Source organism: Dysidea avara, chromosome 8, assembly GCF_963678975.1.
Source record: "Dysidea avara chromosome 8, odDysAvar1.4, whole genome shotgun sequence".
NCBI classification, from domain to species: domain Eukaryota; kingdom Metazoa; phylum Porifera; class Demospongiae; order Dictyoceratida; family Dysideidae; genus Dysidea; species Dysidea avara.
Genome location: NC_089279.1, coordinates 15197168 through 15217415, shown reverse-complemented (window position 1 = coordinate 15217415; position 20248 = coordinate 15197168). Strand labels below are relative to the sequence as shown.

The window sequence follows — 20248 nt, the reverse complement described above, 5'->3', positions numbered from 1 at the left end:
TACTTCCTCTTGTACATCCTTGACATTAACAATATCATGTTTTATTACCAGCTTGAAGTTTCCTAACAGCTCTTTCAATATTAAAGACCATGTACACTTCACAATCAGATCCACCCGTCAAGCAACTAGCAACAAATACAGCATATAAGAAAATCAGGCAATCGCAGTCGCAAATTTTATTCTGATAGATTACCCCACATCTAAAATGCATTAACTATTATAAACCATGAGCTGCCCTGCTACACACTTCAGAATTATTTTATGACTATTTTGAGCAAAGTTTTGTATCTAATAATCCATATACGTAGTACTCTTTTCTATGCTCATGTAGTACGTAGATGTAACAAATCACCCAATGCTAATTTAGTAATTAATTTTGTAACGATATATTTTAATTAATCAAGTTGGCCACCAGTACAGGATACTGGTGGACCTGAATACACTTCAAATGTGCAACATGTAAAATAATCATGTACATGCTATAAACTTTTCTATTTCTCTGTGTTAAAAAACATTTAATTATACCACCAATTGATTGATTGATTGATTGATTTTTTATTTAAGCTCAAATATTCAGCATAGCCATTCTTCCATACAAGAGCATACAAACAACAAATACAGAAAACAATTTACAAATACAGAAAACAATTTACAACTACAATAAACACACAGGTACAATACAATAATTTACAACTACAATAAACACACAGGTACAAAAGCAATAAGCAATAAGTAAACAAAAAAATACACATACAAATTACACATCATTACACAATAGTAAATTATACACTGAGGAAGGAAAAGTGGAGGACAGAGCAACTTCATCAGGCAGATCATTCCACCAGTGCGCAGCAGAATGTCTAAACAGTTTCTTAGTAGAGGATAGTCTACAAAATGCTGGCTGAATAAATTTCTGAGAAGATCTAGTGTGATATTTATGATTAGTTCCAAAACTACTGGAGGATCCAGCATAGTACCATCACCCATATAAATCTTGTGTAAGGCACACAAGCAGCGGTACTTAATTAAAGATGAAACTGACAGCCAGTCAAAATTGGCACGATGTTCTGACACATGGTCAAATTTGTGCAATGAAGCAGTAATACGCACACCCCAATTATGCAAACGTTGTAAGCGATGAGTGTTTGACTGAGACAACAAAGGACCCCAGACCGGTAAAGCATAAATCAGGCAAGATAGCACAAGGGAATCAACTAACATCTTAATGACTTCAGTTGGTAAAGACTTCCTATGGGAGTTAATCCAAAATAAATAAAGACATCGTCTTACAAATAGCAGCTACATGAGTTGACCAATCCAGTTTATTATCAAATGTTATTCCCAGATACTTTTGAGAGGCGACTGTGGACAAGGGAACATCATCAATCTTAACTTCAGGTGGCAAAGTGTTTGACAGTGCACGAGATTGAAACCACATAACACTAGATTTCTTGGTGTTAAATCGCATCTTACTCTGCTTAATCCATGAAAGAAGGTGAGACAAATCCTGAGACAGGCACTCACATACTATTTCAAGGGATGGGCCAGTACAAATCAGCGCAGTGTCATCGGCATATTGCAACAGCTTACCATGGATAACTTGAGATGACATTTCATTGACGCATACCAAAAATAACAGTGGACCCAGGGCACTGCCCTGAGGAACACCACCTCTCACCAGTCCCCAGCTAGAATATGAGTTAGAGTTCTTTACACGTTGAAGACGATCAGACAAATAACTCACAAACCAACTTATCTCCGTTACATAGAGTCCAAGTGCATTTAATCTCTGCAATAATATACGATGGTCAAGAGAGTCAAAGGCCTTACGAAGGTCCAAAAAGGCCACACAAGCACAAGACTTCCTGTCCAGGGCAGAAATGATAGTATCTACAGCCACCAAAAGAAGTTGCTCCGTTGACCTCTTCCGCCGATAGGCACATTGGTGGGGACTAAGTAGTTGGTGACTCTCAAAATAAGCATTTAATTGCTGTGCCACAAGCTTCTCCAGGATCTTTGCTACTACAGGCACTACAGAGATTGGTCGAAAATTGCCAGAGTTATCCCTGGATCCACTCTTGAAGACAGGGGTAACATTAGAACGCTTCCATTCACAAGGAAACACGCCTGTCTCCAAGGACTTATTAAACAACTTGGTTCATGGGTTAGTGATCTCCGCAGCAATTTCTTTAAGAAACCTAGCCGAAATACCATCTGGACCAACAGACTTCTTTACATCTAAATTTTTTAACATTGAAAACACAACAGATGAAGGAATTGCATGAAATGTAAAGTTGGAGTCACTCTGTCCAGACTCTAATGGAACAAACGCAGAAGCTGGCTGATGATCAGCAGTAGTTGCAACAGTTCTAAAAAAATCATTGATAGAGTCTAAAGAAAGATCAAAACCCATTTCTGAACCACAAACTTGATAGCGTCCAAGAACATCATTGACACCACGCCATAACTCACCAGCAGATTGTGGATTCCGTCTAGCTTGTGAGATGAGAGTCTTTACATAATTGATTTTAGCCTCCCGAACCAGACATTTTAAATTATTCTTAAGTTGTTTGTAAAGTAGAACATCCTCATCACTATTAGTTTGCTGAGTTTTTCTCTTTGCTTGCTTCTTCAGCTTGATAGCAGATAGGAGAGATGATGTTAGCCAAGGAGTTGGACGATGAGACTTCCTACTCTGAACAGAACAAACTGGAGCAAACGTATCCAAACATTCTTGAAGAATAGAGCTAACAAAGGACCACATATCATCCACACTGTCATAAATGTCCATCACCTTCCATGGGGCAGTACAAAGAAAATCCCGGACTTCATTCCAGGGATAATGGCGAAAAGAACGAATCATCAATGAATGAGAAGGAACACGAACAGTATGTATGTCCACCTCTAAGATCTGACACTGATGATCACTGAGACCCACAGCCTGATAACACTGTAGCACTGTAAGGGTAGGTGTTGTAATAACATGGTCAATTAAAGTCGCAGATGAATTTGTAACTCTGGTAGCATCAGCAATTTGTTGGATAAAATGAAAATCTGACAAAGCATTAATATAGTCACTTACAACTCTTGAATTAGATAAAATATCAAAGTTCAACCTACAAGGACTGTAAGATGGGAAAATAAACTACGGAGCTCCAACAAACAATCAGTTTGAGAAATGGATGGCGATCTGTAGACTGATACAATTGCCAGTGAGTAATGTTTACATGTCACCACACAGCAGGTTACATTGAGCAACTTACAAGATTCTTCAATCTCTACACAACGTGAATTTCTTTCCATAAAGAGACTGTTAGAAATGAAAATACATGATCCAGGTAAAAAGGAATCCTTTGTCCCAGGACGAACATGATAGGGGGACAATAGCACCTGATAGCCAGGATAATGGAGCGGTGGGCTATTTGGTTTGGTCCAAATTTCAGTGAAACAGAAAATAACATTCTTTCCCATACACAAGTTAAACTAGGTTGCTAAATCATCCATCTTCGAATGAACCCCTTGAATGTTATGATGAACAACCCGTATACCAGTAAAGGTAGTACATAAGGCTTCATCAGCTAATGGTAAAAGACATGGACTATTAGTGTCAGAAATAGTTGGTAGAGGATTGTCAATCACCAAGTACTAAAGATAATAAGAAATGTGGTTAAAATTACATCATAAGTAATAATGAATAAATAAATGAATAATAATTAACGTTTGAGAAAACTACAAGGCCTACAAACTTGCACTATCCTGTGTTCGGATCACCAGTGAACAAGGGCACAAATGTATAATAATCAGGAATCATTGTGCCAGTGATTGAAACAGTACAACAATTCTATTTAATGCTGATCAAAGCCGATTAACATGTGACTTGCAATTCCAATCAGTGCTGAAGCATTTTTGGAACAGGAGTTACTGAATCTAGAAGAAACAAACTAAAAAAATGAGTAGTGAACTAGTTCTGGCAGGCAACGAGTTACATTTGTAATGTGTTACATAATAATATTACTTATGTTGTAACGAAGTAATATAATGCATCACATGACAAAGTAACAAGAAATATATAATGGATATTACATACAGAAATTGTAACGTGTTACTTCTTTTTAATGCATGTTGTATCCAACACGTGATTTGCTGCGTTTTGGGTCCTGACAGCACTGAATACGGCTGTACAGGCAAGAACAAAGAGTGATAGTGTATGGGGAGTGCCCTTGAGACCAAGGTAATGCTATGTTTTTGAGGCTGAACTACACCAGAAAAACGCGTGTCTCACTTGTGTCACTCATAATTGTAAGCTGGGAGCATGCATTTAGAAGGTTGGGCTTAATGTATAGCTTGTAATGAACAAATGTAATAAAGTAACGTAATGTGTAATAACGTGTAACGTGTAATAACGTGAAATATGTAAAGTGTAAAATGTAACGTGTAAAAGTAAAAGTAACGTGTAATATGTAACTAGTTACTATTTTTTTGGGAGTAATATGTAACCGTAATGAGTTGCATTGTATAGAAATAACTAGTAATATGTAGCGAGTCACATTTTTGAGTAGCGACCCCAACTCTGTTCACAATTGGCAACGAGGGTTCGGATAATTGAGATTCAGATAATAGAGGTCCTACTGTATCGCAATTGCACTGCTGATCTCGAATGGGCTTTTGGTAGAGATATACTACATGTACATAAAAGTTCCTGGTCACAGTGCCTTGCTTTCCGCAGCAAAACCAGTTGTTATGTAAGTCAGCAAGATTATTAATGGGTGTGGTCACTGTACTGTAATGAAACCAAGCACTATATATAAAACTACAGCATTAAGTGGCATGGCTGCCATATTTAGTTTTCTGTAGTGAATAAATCATTGCTTCTTACAGTACCATAGGTGCTTCAAGCATTATAAGTGTGCCCCTAAATATTGTGCCAATGTTGAAAATTCATGTCTCACTTGCATAAAGTTGATGACTAAGAAAAGAGGAGTATAGACAGTGCAGGCAAAGCATAGAAGGCAAATACTTGCCAGAACCCAAAAGGGCATATGCCACAAGTGAGCTATTATAGTTGTGTACTTCATAGTTTTGCTTTTTTAGTTTAGCATCTACGCTTGCAACTACTGCCAGGCTGGGACATTGGAAACAGTGGAAAATGAAAACTGAAACTGAAAAACTAAAATTGTTCAAAACTTCATATTAACAGGTACCTCTTAACGAAGACCACCTCTGTAATAAGACCACCCGTATAATAAGACCGCCTCTAAAAGTAAGACCACCTCATTATAGTAGTTATGTCAAGTAGGTTCGGCTAAGGTGTACTCATAATGTAATAAAGTATCGATCAATCAGACAGTACTTAAAAGTTAAAATAACAGCTGCAGGGTTGGATATACTATCTTACCGTGCCAAGACCTAAAGTCCATGGTCACGTCACAAATGAAAATGGAGCAATTGCATGCATAATTTACTCCACTGATACTGGATTTGATAATGGATTTCTCTTGAATTGTGCATGATTTAGGAGTTGCATAGTTACAAAATCAATATTAATGATCTTGGACTTTGTGTCTTGATAATTGTTAGGCACTCGTAGACGAAGACGCCTATCACGAGTGTCTAACTATTACCAAGACACAAAGTCCAAGATCATTAATTTAACTATGCAACTCTTAAATCATGCACAATTCATGAGAAATCTATTATCAAATCCAGTGTCAGCAGAGTAAATTATGCATGCAATTACCCCTTTTTCATTGTGACATGACCATGGACTTGTCTTGGCATGGTAAGACAGTGTATCCTTATGTACAACTCTGCAGCTGTCATTTTAACTTTTTAAGTACTGTCTGATTGATTGATACTTTATTACATTATGAGTACACCTTATAGCCTTTTTGTTGGACCTTACTTGACATAACTACTATAATGAGGTGGTCTTATTAGAGGCGGTCTTATTATACGGGTGGTCTTATTGCAGAGGTGGTCTTTGTTAAGAGGTACCTGTTAATATGAAGTTTTGACCAATTTTAGTTTTTCGGTTTCAGTTAAAGTTTTTCAGTTTCAGTTTCAGTTTTCAATTTCCACTGTTTCCAATGTCCCGGCCAGGCTGGCAGATTCAAAGGCAGGCAGACCAAAGTTTGGTTGTAAAACTTTTAAAAATTCTATATAATTTGTAAGTTTTTAAATTGTTTTTAATGATGTTAAATCTGTAACAACTTTAAACAGGTTGTAGGACCAGGTGTCCTACTACAGACCTTCAGCACTTGTGCTGTAAAGTAGAGGTGGACGGTATCTCGGTTATATCGTAAAACCGCGATATTCTGATGTAACGATACCAGTATCGTCAAAAATTCTTGGAAACGATATTATCGTGATATCGTGATTACCACGGTGTTCTCCAATAATATTCGTATTAGCTAACTACTGTAAACATAGTGCTGCTGTTTAGCTCCAGGAAAGATCGAGATACTCTAATAGAGCAGTCACCTATATACTCTAATAGAGCAGTCAAGTAACTCTATAGTGCATCCATGCGAATATGAAAATAGCTACTGAAGGGACTTTGTTATTTTGGATTTTTATTGAGGAAAGAATGTTTCTGCACATTGTGGCATTGTAGCTACTAAAATGTGCATGGGTGAATGAGCTTTTCTTGCTATAGTTAGCAGTCTTTTAGTCATGCATGGGAATCTGTAGAACTCTTGAATTTATGCCATGCACTTGGGTGTGTAAAACACATCCTCTCCATGCTTAATTGTAGGTCTAGCTAATGTCTATATCACCATGTAGGGACCCGCCGATTATGCTCATTATTTTACCTATTATGCAGCTATGCTGTACTGCTCAAAATTTTGCCTATTATGCTCAAATTAATGCTCAATAGTTACCTATTATGCTCAAATTATGCTCAATATTTATAACTCAGTTCCCATGTTTTCTGAAAACAGTAAGTTGCTGAAGCACAGACCCTAAAACCTTGCTTGTCAAAATGCATGTCACAGAAAAGATAGATATACTCTAATAGAACAGTCAGCTGTCTGATTGTTCTCTGACTGTTCTATTAGAGTATATCGATTTTTTCTGTGATATGCATTTTGATAAGCAAGAATTTATGGTAATGCACAAGTGTTCTGCCTATTATGCTAGCATTATGCTCAATGCTTTCAGGTACCTATTATGCTCATTATTAGGCCAGCATAATCGGCGGGTCCCTATCACCATGTATTAATGGTTAATGCCATGTACATGTATTTTTGTGCATCCATTCATGTTGCTGCAGGTTATATCACATGTGTAGGTAGGTGTAATTTCATAGTAGAGCATTTGTCAAAATATGAAAAATATCGTGATAATTAGTAATATCGTGATATTTTGTTGTAATAGAAAGGTTTTCACAGAGCAACTTTAATGACTGATTTCAAGCGGACTGACAAATTGTACAACAATATGCTCTTTTATAGACTACAATTCTAGAAGTCTGGAGATAGTTCCAGAATAAGAACAATAAACAACATAATAATTAGCTGTAGTCTAATTACACAATAATTAGTCAATTCAACAGTTAAAAGTCAATTTACTCCACAACACTCCCACTTAAATTGACTTGACACTGGGTAAGGTATTCAGTCCCATCTCCAGCTGAAAATGTTCGAATCTGTCACATGAGAGAGGTTTTAACACATCTACCACCATTTGTTCTTTTGGACAATAAATCAATTCAGTACATCCATTACTTGGAGCTTCTTTCACAAAGTGAAACTGAACATCAGTATGCATAGTTCTTCGCTTAACTGCAGTAAGGTGAGCTTCAGTGGAACATGAGTTAAATTTTGACATAGCTCCCACTGCTTGGGCAATGTTAGGTCTTGTTGCAGTGGCTGCATATAGCAGACTGCCCACCATGGACTGATAAATTACTTGGTCAACAGACTTACTGACTCCATCATCCTTAACTAATTTAACACTGATATCAGCTGGTGTTGTGAATGGTTTGGCTTCACTTAGCCCATACTTATCCAGAAGTGTTAGGATGTACAGCCTTTGGTGCATCCACATGCTAGTCTTCTCCTCATCATACTCTACTGTTTCATTACTACCACACTTAGTCTTAAAGATCCATTTACATGCAACTGGCTTTCTTCCACTGGACAGCTCTACTAGTTCCCATGTGTTGTTTTCTGTCAGTGACCGGAACTCTGAATCTGCTGCCTCTTGCCTCTTCTTAGAAAGACTACTCTGTAGAGCTTCTTCAATACTCTGAGGAACTTCTGTTTGGCTTCCACCTAGCAATGCCACGTGTGTGTACTCATCAATGCCATACCTTACTGGTGGACGTCTCTGTCTTGCAGGATACCGATGATGACCTTGATCTTGGTCATTGGGTTGTTGTACAACTGACTCCTCTCCCTCAGGAATCACATCATCATTGAAACAATCCAAATTCTTGTTGATACCTCGGTCATTTTGGAAATCAGCCTCATTGAATATGACATCTCGACGTATGATGACTTTCGATGTGCTTTCATCAATCAAGCGGTATCCCTTTGTTTGAAGACTGTATCCAACAAAACGTAACCTTTCAGCCTTCTTGCTCAGCTTTCCATTTCTGTTACTGTCAGGAACATACGCGTAAGCCACACAACCAAACACTCTAAGATGTGCAAGATTTGGCTTACGACCGTACCATCTTTCGTAGGGTGTCATCTTCTTCAGAGATCTGGTAGCTCTTCTGTTTCTCAGGTAGGCTGCAGTAGCCACAGCTTCCGCCCAGTATTTCTCTGAAAGTCCTGCTTGAGCCATCATAGTACGTGCAGACTCCATCAGGGTGCGGTTCAGCCTCTCAGCAACACCATTTTGAGCAGGTGAATATGGAGCTGAAAGCTCGTGGTGTATTCCTTTAGCTCGTAGGTATTCTTCAAACTCCTTTGAGAGGTACTCTCCACCATTATCTGAACGCAAGGTTCCAATTAAGTTACCACACTCATTAGTAGTACAGAGCTCAAACTCCTTGAACTTGTCAAACACCTCTGATTTATTCTTCATAAAATAAACCCTACAACATCTTGTGTAATCGTCAATGAAGGTAACAAAGTACCTTCTACCTCCAATTGATACAGTAGGCATAGGCCCACATACATCACTATGCACACACTGTAACTTTCTTACCGAGCGAATCTCTCCCACTGACTTAAAAGGTATCTTAGCCATCTTCCCTTCCACACACTTTTCACAAAAAGAAAGATCTTCAGCCTTGGGAATCTTCATTCCCATCACCATGTTATGGGTAAGCATCTCTTTCAGTTGACCTCCATTCAAGTGACCCAAACGCTGGTGCCAAAGGTCAGCAGTGTTTCCAGATTGAGGTCTTGATACTACAGTCACATGGTCCTGAGCAACAGTGTGGCAGTCTAGATAGTACAATTTGCTAGCAACTGTTCCCATTCCTAACAGCTTGCCACTCTTCCCATGAATCCAGCACTTGGCTTCTCCAAATTTGACAACGTTTCCCTTTGTGGCAGCTGCTCTAACCGAGAACAAATTACATTTCAAATTAGGTACATACAGAGCATCATACATAGTAATCCTCTTAGGACTACATGAGCTAAAAACCATAGAGAGGTGGACGTTTCCTCTTCCAAAGGCCTCTACAGTTCGGCCATCCCCTAGACAAATTATTTGGGGCTTGTCAAACTCTACATAATCAACCAGTGCCTCTTTTACTGGTGTCATATGGCTTGATGCTCCAGAGTCAACTATCCACCTCCCAGGTTCACATGAACTAGATGACGCTCCAAATGCTCCATCATCAGTGTCACAATCGGAGTGAGATCCCACAGACTCAGTACTAACAGGCTTTGCCTTGTGCTTAGGCCTGGAACTCTGCTGATTTCTCGGACAATCCCTACAGAAGTGACCAGTTTCTCCACACAAAAACATACCTTCTTCTGGCTATGTTTTCTGCCCTTATCAGACTGTTTTCCAAGTAGTGCTCGCCCTGTGCTACCTCCTGTAGCTACACTTCCACCTGTCAGTCCCTTCAGCCTTTGCTCCTCTCTGATTAGAGCCTGCTGAGCATAGCCAAGGGTAACTGTGTCTCTGGCCTCCAGAGCTGTCACCAGGGTGGAATAAGTAGCAGGTAGGCTCCCTAGGAACGTCACTATCTGGTCTTCCTCTGCTATTGGAGCATTGATAGTTGCTAGTCTGTCCGTCAACTCCTTCATTCTCTTGATGTGTTCCTCAACAGAAGTTCCTTCCTCCATCTCCATGCGAAAGTACTGCTTCTTCAGCATTAACTTGTTCACGAGCGTCTCACGCTCGAAATGGTTCCGTAGGGCCGTCCATGCTGCTACTGGACCTTCGCACGAAGTTACTAGGTAGAGTTGCGACGAGCCTATCGCCATTACAATTGTTGAGAAAGCTTTCTGGGATCTCTTGTTGTAGTCCGCTTGCTGCTGGGCGTTTGCTTCATCCTGTAGAGCCTCCGTTCCGTTGACCAGCCCCCACAGCCCTCTCGCCAGCAGAAGATGCTTTATCTGGAATTTCCACGTCGGCCAGTTCGACGAATCCAGCTTGTCTATCGACCACCTGTCGACTTCAGCCATCGTTCTGCCAGTCCCAAGCGCTGTAAGCCAGAGCCAAGGTCAAAGGTCACGAGGGTAGCGCGTCTCTCTCTCATCTGCTCCAGACGAATTGCTTGAAGCCTTGCCTTCCTCTTCCAGTCGAGGCGTCAGTCTTCAAAGCCAATAAACGCAGCAAGACGCTCTGGGCCCATAACCTGTTGTAATAGAAAGGTTTTCACAGAGCAACTTTAATGACTGATTTCAAGCGGACTGACAAATTGTACAACAATATGCTCTTTTATAGACTACAATTCTAGAAGTTGGAGATAGTTCCAGAATAAGAACAATAAACAACATAATAATTAGCTGTAGTCTAATTACACAATAATTAGTCAATTCAACAGTTAAAAGTCAATTTACTCCACAACAATTTTCCCCGTGATATATCGTGACAGTAAAATCTAATCAAAAACAGCCAAGCTATAAAAAAAGGAGTGCGGCCCTTGAAAAAGCTATGGTGAAAAAAGATGTGAAATCCAAGGTGGCGGCCAAGAAATGGCTGTGATGGTAGGTTAATGGTAAAAATTTTAATAACGACAATTCAAGTGAATTTGGTGCCGCGTAAATTGGCACAAAATTCACCTGAATTGTCGTTATTAAAATTTTTACCATTAACCTACCATCACAGCCATTTCTTGGCCGCCACCTTGGATTTCACATCTTTTTTCACCATAGCCTTTTCAAGGGCCACACTCCTTTTTTTACAGCTTGGCTGTTTTTGATTAGATTTCACTTCTTTTTGTATTTGTATACCCCAAAGCCGGCCTATGGCCAGCTTTGGGGCTTTTTAACCTATATATTTTTCTTTACCACAGGAAAAAGAAAAAGATGAAGCAGATTTTATAAATACTTTAACTCATTCTGATTTTATCAGTAAATGTACAAATTATATATGTAATGCATATATCAAGAGTTCATAATATAAAAAGAGAGCATATATTTATTACATGTCAATTAATCCCCACAGGATAATTTGCAGCTGGTCTCTCTACTGGGTGACTTGAAATGTAGCTGAACTCTCTACAGGGTGATCTGCTTGTATGTAGATGAACTCTTTACAGGATTCTCTCTACAGGGTGATTTGACTCTAGCTGAACTCTCTGCAGGGTTATCTGTTTGTAGTTGAATTCTCTACAGGGTGATTTGTTTACAGCTGATGAACTCTCTACAAGGTAACTTCTTCTAGCTGATCTGTCTACAGGGTGACTTGTTTCTAGCTGGTCTCTCTACAGGGCGATTTGTGACCAGATTTTACAGAACCGATCCAAATCGCACATCAGGCAAAATCAAACTAACACCACCAGTGGATAGCTACACCATCGTACTACAAGTTGTGACCCTCAGCACTACTCAAACTACACGAGGCTGGTTTTTACACACGTCTTTTCTGGGTGGTGTGGAGTGCTCAAATGGCGGTTTCAGGCCTTGTGAAGGACCTGGCTTGGCAAGAGTCAGTGGTTTACTGGTGGACAGCCTTATAATGTTGGCCAGATGTGTTCTCTGTTGATTTTGCTACATATCAGCCACTAAGGAGCCAGCACAGCCCTGTAATCTCGTGTCTGGACTCCAATCGTGGTCTGCCTCCATTTTGAGGTCTAACTTTTGCCCTCCCCGCCACCCCCCAGCCTCCACCCCTTTGTGAGCACTCGTGATACTACTTTGCTCGTCCAACTGCTCAGATTTTCTATCTTATTTGGCGGGAAACTGTACAAGCAGCTACAAGTACTGGAAGTGGCTTGAAAGGTAACAGATTGATGCATCTTTTGTGTAAATTTCATACGCGTGCTTGCTATCCTTGGAGAGTTATGCTGGCTTCAATTCTTTAAAACCGTTTATCTCGGAACTTCCAATGTGCGATTTGGATCGTTTTTCCAAAATCCAGTCACATTTGTTTGTAGCTGAATTCTCTACAGGGTGATGTGTTTGCAGCTGAACTCTCTACATGGTGGTTGCTTTGTAGCTGAACTCTCTAAAAAGTGACTTCTTCTAGCTGAACTCTCTACAGGGTGATCTTTTCATAGTTGAACTCTCTACCGGATGATTTGTTTGCAGCTGAACTCTCTACATGATGATTTCTTTGTAGCTGAACTCTCTACAGGGTGATTTGTTTGTAGCTGAAATCCCTACATGGTAACTTCTTCTAGCTGATCTTTCTACAGGGTGATTTGTTTGTAACTGAGTTCTCTACAGGATGTTTGTTTGCAGCTGAATTCTCTACGTGGTAGTTTCTTTGTAGCTGAACTGTCTACAATGTGACTTCTTCTAGCTGATCTCTCTACAGGGTGATTTGTTTGTAGCTGAACTCTCTACAGGTGATTTGTTTGTAGCTGAACTCTCTACAAGGTGATACTTCTAGGTGATCTCTCTACAGGATGACTTCTTTCTAACTGAACTCTCAACAGGGTGATCTGTTCATAGCTGAACTTTCTACTGGGTGATTTGTTTGCAGCTGAACTCTCTACATGGTGGTTTCTTTGTAGCTGAACTCTCTACAAGGTAATTTCTTCTAGCTGAACTCTCTACTGGGTGACTTGTTTCTAGCTGATCTCTCTGCAGGGTGATCTGCTCATAGCTGAACTTTCTACAGGGTTATTTGTTTGCAGCTAAACTCTCTACATGGTAGTTTCTTTGTAGCTGAATTCTCTACAATGTGACTTCTTCTAGCTGATCTCTCTACAGGGTGACTTGTTTCTAGCTGAACTCTGTACAGGTGATTTGTTTGTAGCTGAACTCTCTACATGATGGTTTTGTTGTAGCTGAACTCTCTACAAGGTAACTTCTTCTAGCTGATCTTTATACAGGGCATATTTGTTTGTAGCTGAGTTCTCTACAGGGTGATTTGTTTGCAGCTGAACTCTCTACATGGGAGTTTCTTTGTAACTGAACTCTCTACAAGGTGACTTCTTCTAGCTGAACTCTCTACAGGGTGACTTGTTTCTCGCTGATCTCTCTACAGGTGATTTGTTTGCAGCTGAACTCTGGTTTCTTTGTAGCTGAACTCTCTACAAGGTAACTTCTTCTAGCTGATCTTTCTGCAGGGTGATTTGTTTGTAGCTGAATTCTCTACAGGGTGATTTATTTGCAGCTGAACTCTCTACAAGGTGACTTCTTCTAGCTGAACTCTCTACAGAGTGATTGATTTTTTTTGCAGCTGAACTCTCTACATGGTGGTAGCTTTGTAGCTGAACTCTCTTAAAGGTGACTTATTCTAGCTGAACTCTCTACAGGGTGATCTTTTCATAGCTGAACTCTCTACATGATGATTTGTTTACAGCTGAACTCTCTACATGATGATTTCATTGTAGCTGAACTCTCTACAGGGTGATTTGTTTGTAGCTGAACTCCCTACAAGGTAACTTCTTCTAGCTGATCTATCTACAGGGCGATTTGTTTGTAGCTGAGTTCTCTACAGGGTGTTTGTTTGCAGCTTAACTCTCTACATGGTAGTTTCTTTGTAGCTGAACTCTCTACAATGTGACTTCTTCTAGCTGAACTCTCTACAGGGTGACTTGTTTCTAGCTGATCTCTCTACAGGGTGACTTGTTTCTAGCTGAACTCTCTACAGGTGATTTGTTTGCAGGTGAACTCTCTACATGGTGGTTTCTTTGTAGCTGAACTCTCTACAAGGTAACTTCTTCTAGCTGATCTTTCTACAGGGTGATTTGTTTGTAGCTGAATTCTCTACAGGGTGATTTATTTGCAGCTGAACTCTCTACAAGGTGACTTTTTCTAGCTGAACTCTCTACAGAGTGATTGATTTTTTTGCAGCTGAACTCTCTACATTGTGGTTTCTTTGTAAATGAACTCTCTACAGTGTGATTTGTTTGTAGCTGAACTCTCTACAGGGTGATCTGTTCGTAGCTGAACTCCCTACAAGGTAACTTCTTCTAGCTGATCTTTCTACAGGGCGATTTGTTTGTAGCTGAGTTCTCTACAGGGTGATTTGTTTGCAGCTGAACTCTCTACATGGTAGTTTCTTTGTAGCTGAACTCTCTACAATGTGACTTCTTCTAGCTGAACTCTCTACAGGGTGACTTGTTTCTAGCTGATCTCTCTACAGGGTGACTTGTTTCTTGCTGAACTCTCTACAGGGGATTTGTTTGCAGCTGAACTCTCTACAAGGTAACTTCTTCTACCTTATCTTTCTACAGGATGATTTGTTTGTAGCTGAATTCTCTACAGGGTGACTTGTTTCTAGCTGGTCTCTGTACAGGGTGACTTGTTCCTGCTGAACTCTCTACAGGTGATTTGTTTGCAGCTGAACTCTCTTACATGGTGGTTTCTTTGTAGCTGAACTCTCTACAAGGTTATTTCTTCTAGCTGATCTCTCTACAACGTGACCTGTTTCTAACTGAACTCTCTACAGTGTGATCTGTTCATAGCGGAACTTTCTACTGGGTGATTTGTTTGTAGCTGAACACTTTGCATGATTGCTTCTTTGTAACTGAACTCTCTACAAAGTAACTTCTTCTAGCTTATCTCTCTACAGGGCAATTTGTTTGAGCTGAACTCTCTACATGATGGTTTCTTTGTAGCTGAACTCTCTATTAGGTACCTTCTTCTGGCTGATCTGACTACAGGGTGACTTGTTTGTAACTGAATTCCCTACAGAATAATTTGTAATGTAATATAATTGAGTAAATTATAAATGCAGCTGAATGCTTTATTAGTGTGACTGTTCTATTAGAGTATCTCGATCTCGCATTTGCTACACGTAGTTGCCTTTCGAATCATAACTCAGTGGTTTGTAATCCAATTCTTCTGTACTACTGCAAGGACTTTCTATGATGATTATTCCAGCTACATACTGACTTTCAGCTCATTGCTCTAAGCGGTTTGCCTGATAGACACGAAAACTAATAGTTTTTTATTCGTAAAAATCAATCGCGTAATTTTGACACAGGTTGGGTTTTGTGTCATATCTCCGTGGTCTTTATCTTGATTCCTTTCAAACCACAAAAAGGCACTCTTACGATGGTTGCTCCATCTACATAGCAATTTTCAACTGATTCCTCAAAGGAGTTTACCCTGTAGGCGTGACAGACATTCGACCTTATTTTACGCAAATAATCGGTCATAACTCCGTGAATGTTCATCGGATTCCTACCAAAGTTGGTACACAGATCCGCCTTAATGAGCCCTTTAAGCGTGCCAAATTTCAGCCTGATCCGAGCTCGCATTCGTGTTTTATGGCGGATTTTGCGAAGTGTGCGAAATGAAGAAGAAGCAGAAGAAGAAGAAAACGAAGAAATTAAAACGAAATTTTGTTCGCTTGTATCTCGGAAATGGCTGGAGTGATTTTCTTCAAGTTTGGTGTGTAGACTCCCCTTACTGGCCGGCACCTCTCTAGCAAATTTGGTTCCAATCGGATAAGGGATCACAGAGCTACATAGATGTGAAAATTGCGTTTTCTTTCTTCCTCTTAATATACTCACGGGTGGAACGCCGTCTTCTTGGGCCGCACGACACACTACCGTGTGTCTTGATTTCAATACCGCCCAGCCCTACTGTAAAGCCTTAATAAATAAATAAATAATAAATGCACAATGACTCTTTTGTAAACTTGCTTTTGAAATATTTCTTCATATATTTGATTGTGGCATTTTGCTGATGTATTTCAAGTTAGTCATCATGTACAGTAGCTGTTACGTAGTCAGCTAATATTGTCAGAGTTAGCAAACACCAATGTATTGTTTCCTTACTATTGCATGTACTTTGTACAATACAGCTTTGACATATCCAACTATAGGTAGTGTATAGCATGCTGTGGTCAACAATAGTATGGCTTCTGATTTGTGCCGCTATGTGATCACAATAAGTCAAGTATGCAGTGGTACACAACAACATTGTTGCTCTGGTATGAACTTTATACTGTGGTTAAATAAAAGCTATGATATAAAGTTTCCAAATGAATTTGTTAACATGAATAGATTGGATAGTTATTAGCACAATTAACACATTGATTACCCTTGCAAAAACTAAGTCAGAAGATCAATGGCAAAATGAACCTACAAGAAGCAAATATGCTTGAGAATGGGTGTTATCATTGTAATATACGTTTAAAAATATGTCATGGACGTGAAGAAAGACATAGGAAGGAAAGTTATTAGTTTTTATCCACAAAAAGTACTGACATTTGGCTCTATCCCTGTGGAAAAAAATTAATAAGATAAACAAAATGGCATATTTTTAGAAATTTAATAAAAAGGTACTTTTACCATTCCTTTTGACTTCACATTTTTTCAGTGAACCTAAACTTCTTCCTGGTTGGGAGTTTCACTAAGGTGATGTGTGTTCTATTAGGATATTGGCAAAAAACATAGGAAATCTCTATTATGGTTAGTGGTTCATGATTATTTCTGCACTGTCCAGTAGACTGTAGATAGTTTAGCTAGCTATGCATAAAGGCTTTACCATCTCCATAGCATTAATCCATGTAGTCAGATGTCCACCTCCCCTCTGCTGTTGCTAAAGTAAGCTGTGGCGTAGATAAAATGAACATGCATTGGTTAGAAACATTGCTCTTTACAATAGCATTATTCTTTTGTATTGTGGCTATCACATGCCTGAATAATAATTATCATAGTAATTGATTACCATGCAACTTTTCTAAACATTGTTCGTAGCTTCTGTGTTAGTTTAACAGGTGCTTTATTTAAATTCATTGCAAAGTTCATACCCTGGGGGCTTTATCCAGATGAGAAACACAGCTCATGATGGAGCTAACTATATCAGTGTCTCAATTTGGGCTGCTGTCTCTCAAAAACTGTAATAGTTATGTCTCATACTTGTAATCACTTTAACAGCATTTTTAAAAAATGGAATATCAATGTTTATGTTGAAAAAATGTTTTGTTTTCATGCAACGGAAGCAGAACATAATGGGAACTTTTTTGTCCACTATTGTACTTGCATATTAATTTACTAGGGTAAATACTATTCAGCAGTTATTAGTGATGTGTGTAAACACATGTTTATTTCTATTTATAGTTACTTTGAAGATCTTCTTTGGTATACGCTTAGAAACTATAGATGAAACTGATTTAGTGGGCACATGGGAATCTGAATTGTTCAATGAGAGGGTATGTGCATGTGTTGAATGTATTGTTGTATAATTGATATGAATTCCATAATGTCCTGAACTAATTTAATAAAACCCACTTTTGCTATGAATGATTGTATACATCTGCACCAAGCAAACACATTGGCCAGAAGTGGCCAAATGTATAAGGTATTAATGTATTGCTAATGCTATGCATGAAAATGTATAGCATATCACCACTAAGAAGCTCTAATATCAAGACACACGGTAGTGTGTCATGTGGCCCAAGAAGCTGACACACCACACCTTAAGTATATTGACAGAAAGAAAACATGATTTTCGTGTATTTGTCGCTCCATATTGCCTTTATGAAATGAGAGGACTTTTGCTGTGAAAATTCCCTCCACTGTCAATAGTTAAAAATTAACAAACTAAATTTGAGCAAAATTGCTCAAGCATTCCCAAGATATGAGACTTCACAAATTGGCTTAATTTCTACTATTTTGCACACTTACAAAAGATGCCATAAAAAGCAAGTGTGTTTCCAATTACCTTGAAATTTGGCACATCGAAAGGGATTTAAAGGGCAGATTGGCTAGAATATGATTACCAATCAAGAAGTTAAGCAATTGTTTGTGAAAAATTAAACAATAAATATGTTGTCACCCCTACAGGGAAAACCACTGATGGAGAGGAGCTGAAAATCATTATGTGGATAGGCTAATTATTGAACCTCTAACTTTTGCAGTTTGAAAGAATTCAAGCAAAAGACCATAGGATACATAGCTACAGTGCTAAAATCAACAGTGTGTAACAGTTACATGATAGAGATTTGCCAATAAAAAACAATTACTTGCCATGCCTACTGGACAAACTGCTCAGGGGAATTAGTTGAAAATCGGTGTTCAGATGTATTAATCATCTTAGAAAGACACTTCTGTAGTTTAGAAGAATTAAATTGAGTTACAATAAGATAACCAATTATAGTATGTGTAGCAAGTGCAAGATCAAGATACTCTAATAAGTGCAGTCACCCTACTAGAGCAGTCAGTTAAGAAATAAACAACTCTTAGTAAAGTGTTCAACTACATTAAGTCACCGTGTAGAGAATTTTACTCTGTTGTAAGCCACCCTGTACAAAGTTGAGCTAAAAAAGTCACCCTGTGTAGAGAGCTCAGCTACCATGTAGAGACTTCAGCTACAAACAAGCCACCCTGTAGAGAGTTCAGCTACATTAGAAGTCACCTTGTAGATATAAACAAGTCTCTTTGTGAAGAGTTCAGCTATATCAAATCACCCTGTAGAAAGTTCAGCTACAAGCAATTCACCCTATCAGCTATAGACAAGTCACCTTATAAATTAATTGATTGATTGATTTTTAGCCTATCAGCTATAGACAAGTCACCTTATAAATTAATTGTTTGATTGATTGTACAGGGTGAAGGGTTATAGCTGTAAAGAATTCAGCTACAACACTTCACCCTGTACATAGAGAGTTCAGCTACTTTAATTAATTAACCCTTTCGCAGCCGAATTACGGGGACGAAAAATAGCTCAAAATGCACATGGTACCGTTAAAACGATCATATGTGCTCAATACTTAAAGATAGAAGCAAAACCTGGATATCAAAATGATCGCCATTAAATTTCCTATTATTTGGGCCTTATACTAGTTTAAGTACACTTAATTATAATTGTTGACAACCCTATTTCGTAGTACACTTATAACTTACTTGCTTTCTCATATAGAAACAAGAACCTGACACAAACATGACAGCCATTTTGGATCTAGCACGTGATGGTAATGGTAGGATCATGTGATCAGGTGGTTCAGTGGTATTCTAATCATAGAAGTACCTGTTTTGCAGGATAAGCACTTTTTAAAAAGTTTTTATTATTGAATGAAGGACAGCATGTGAATAGTACAACACTATGGAATAAACAGTACAAGAACATAACTGAGGTTATAGACTGGTAATACAGTAGTACTACACAAAATGTATAAATGATCATCAAAAGCTACATGAAATAATGCCGATCACCTTTGCCAGAAAATGTAACCACTGTCCTTACTATATTATACTTAGTGCCTGAAATCTGTCCTGGTGTGATATAAAGCTCAAAACATTTACCAACACCCAAGTGTGCTTCACGACGAGGGCACCATGTTGTATTATTTTTGTCTTTGTATTTTTTACTTCTAGGGGCTGTTTTCTTGTAGGCACAAACATGGCAATGCTTCTTCACTCCACTTCGGTACAGAAAATGCTTCCCACTCAACCGTGCTAAATCCACAGAAACAGGACAACCTGGCCCACGTCGACATTGTAGTAATCCAGCTACTAGATTTTCAGCAAGTGATAAATGAAACTGTCAATTTGTCTGTACTTTTGCAAAGATGTAGCATTGTTAATTTTGTATATGACATGTGCATTGGTTATCACCATATTATGCAGCCTCTAAAACAACCTGCACCACCATTTCATCGTTTTCCTCCCCGGCGATTAGTAACACAGGGCTTGATCCCCCAAGTCAACTCCTCCCATGAAAGCATTGTAGTCGTCTATTATTTCTGGACACGGTACTTCAACTGA

At 38.9% G+C, this 20248-nt stretch overlaps 1 protein-coding gene across 1 annotated transcript in view; it reads left to right on the top strand.

Annotated features, from left to right (window-relative positions):
- Window positions 1–20248, top strand: part of LOC136264791 (uncharacterized) — a 238027-nt gene extending 217779 nt beyond the window's left edge. Inside the window, exons 12-13 of the mRNA XM_066059560.1 lie at window positions 17603–17694; window positions 19859–20248. Of these exons, the coding sequence (XP_065915632.1) occupies window positions 17603–17694; window positions 19859–20248 (482 nt within the window). The remainder of the gene's footprint in view (window positions 1–17602; window positions 17695–19858) is intronic.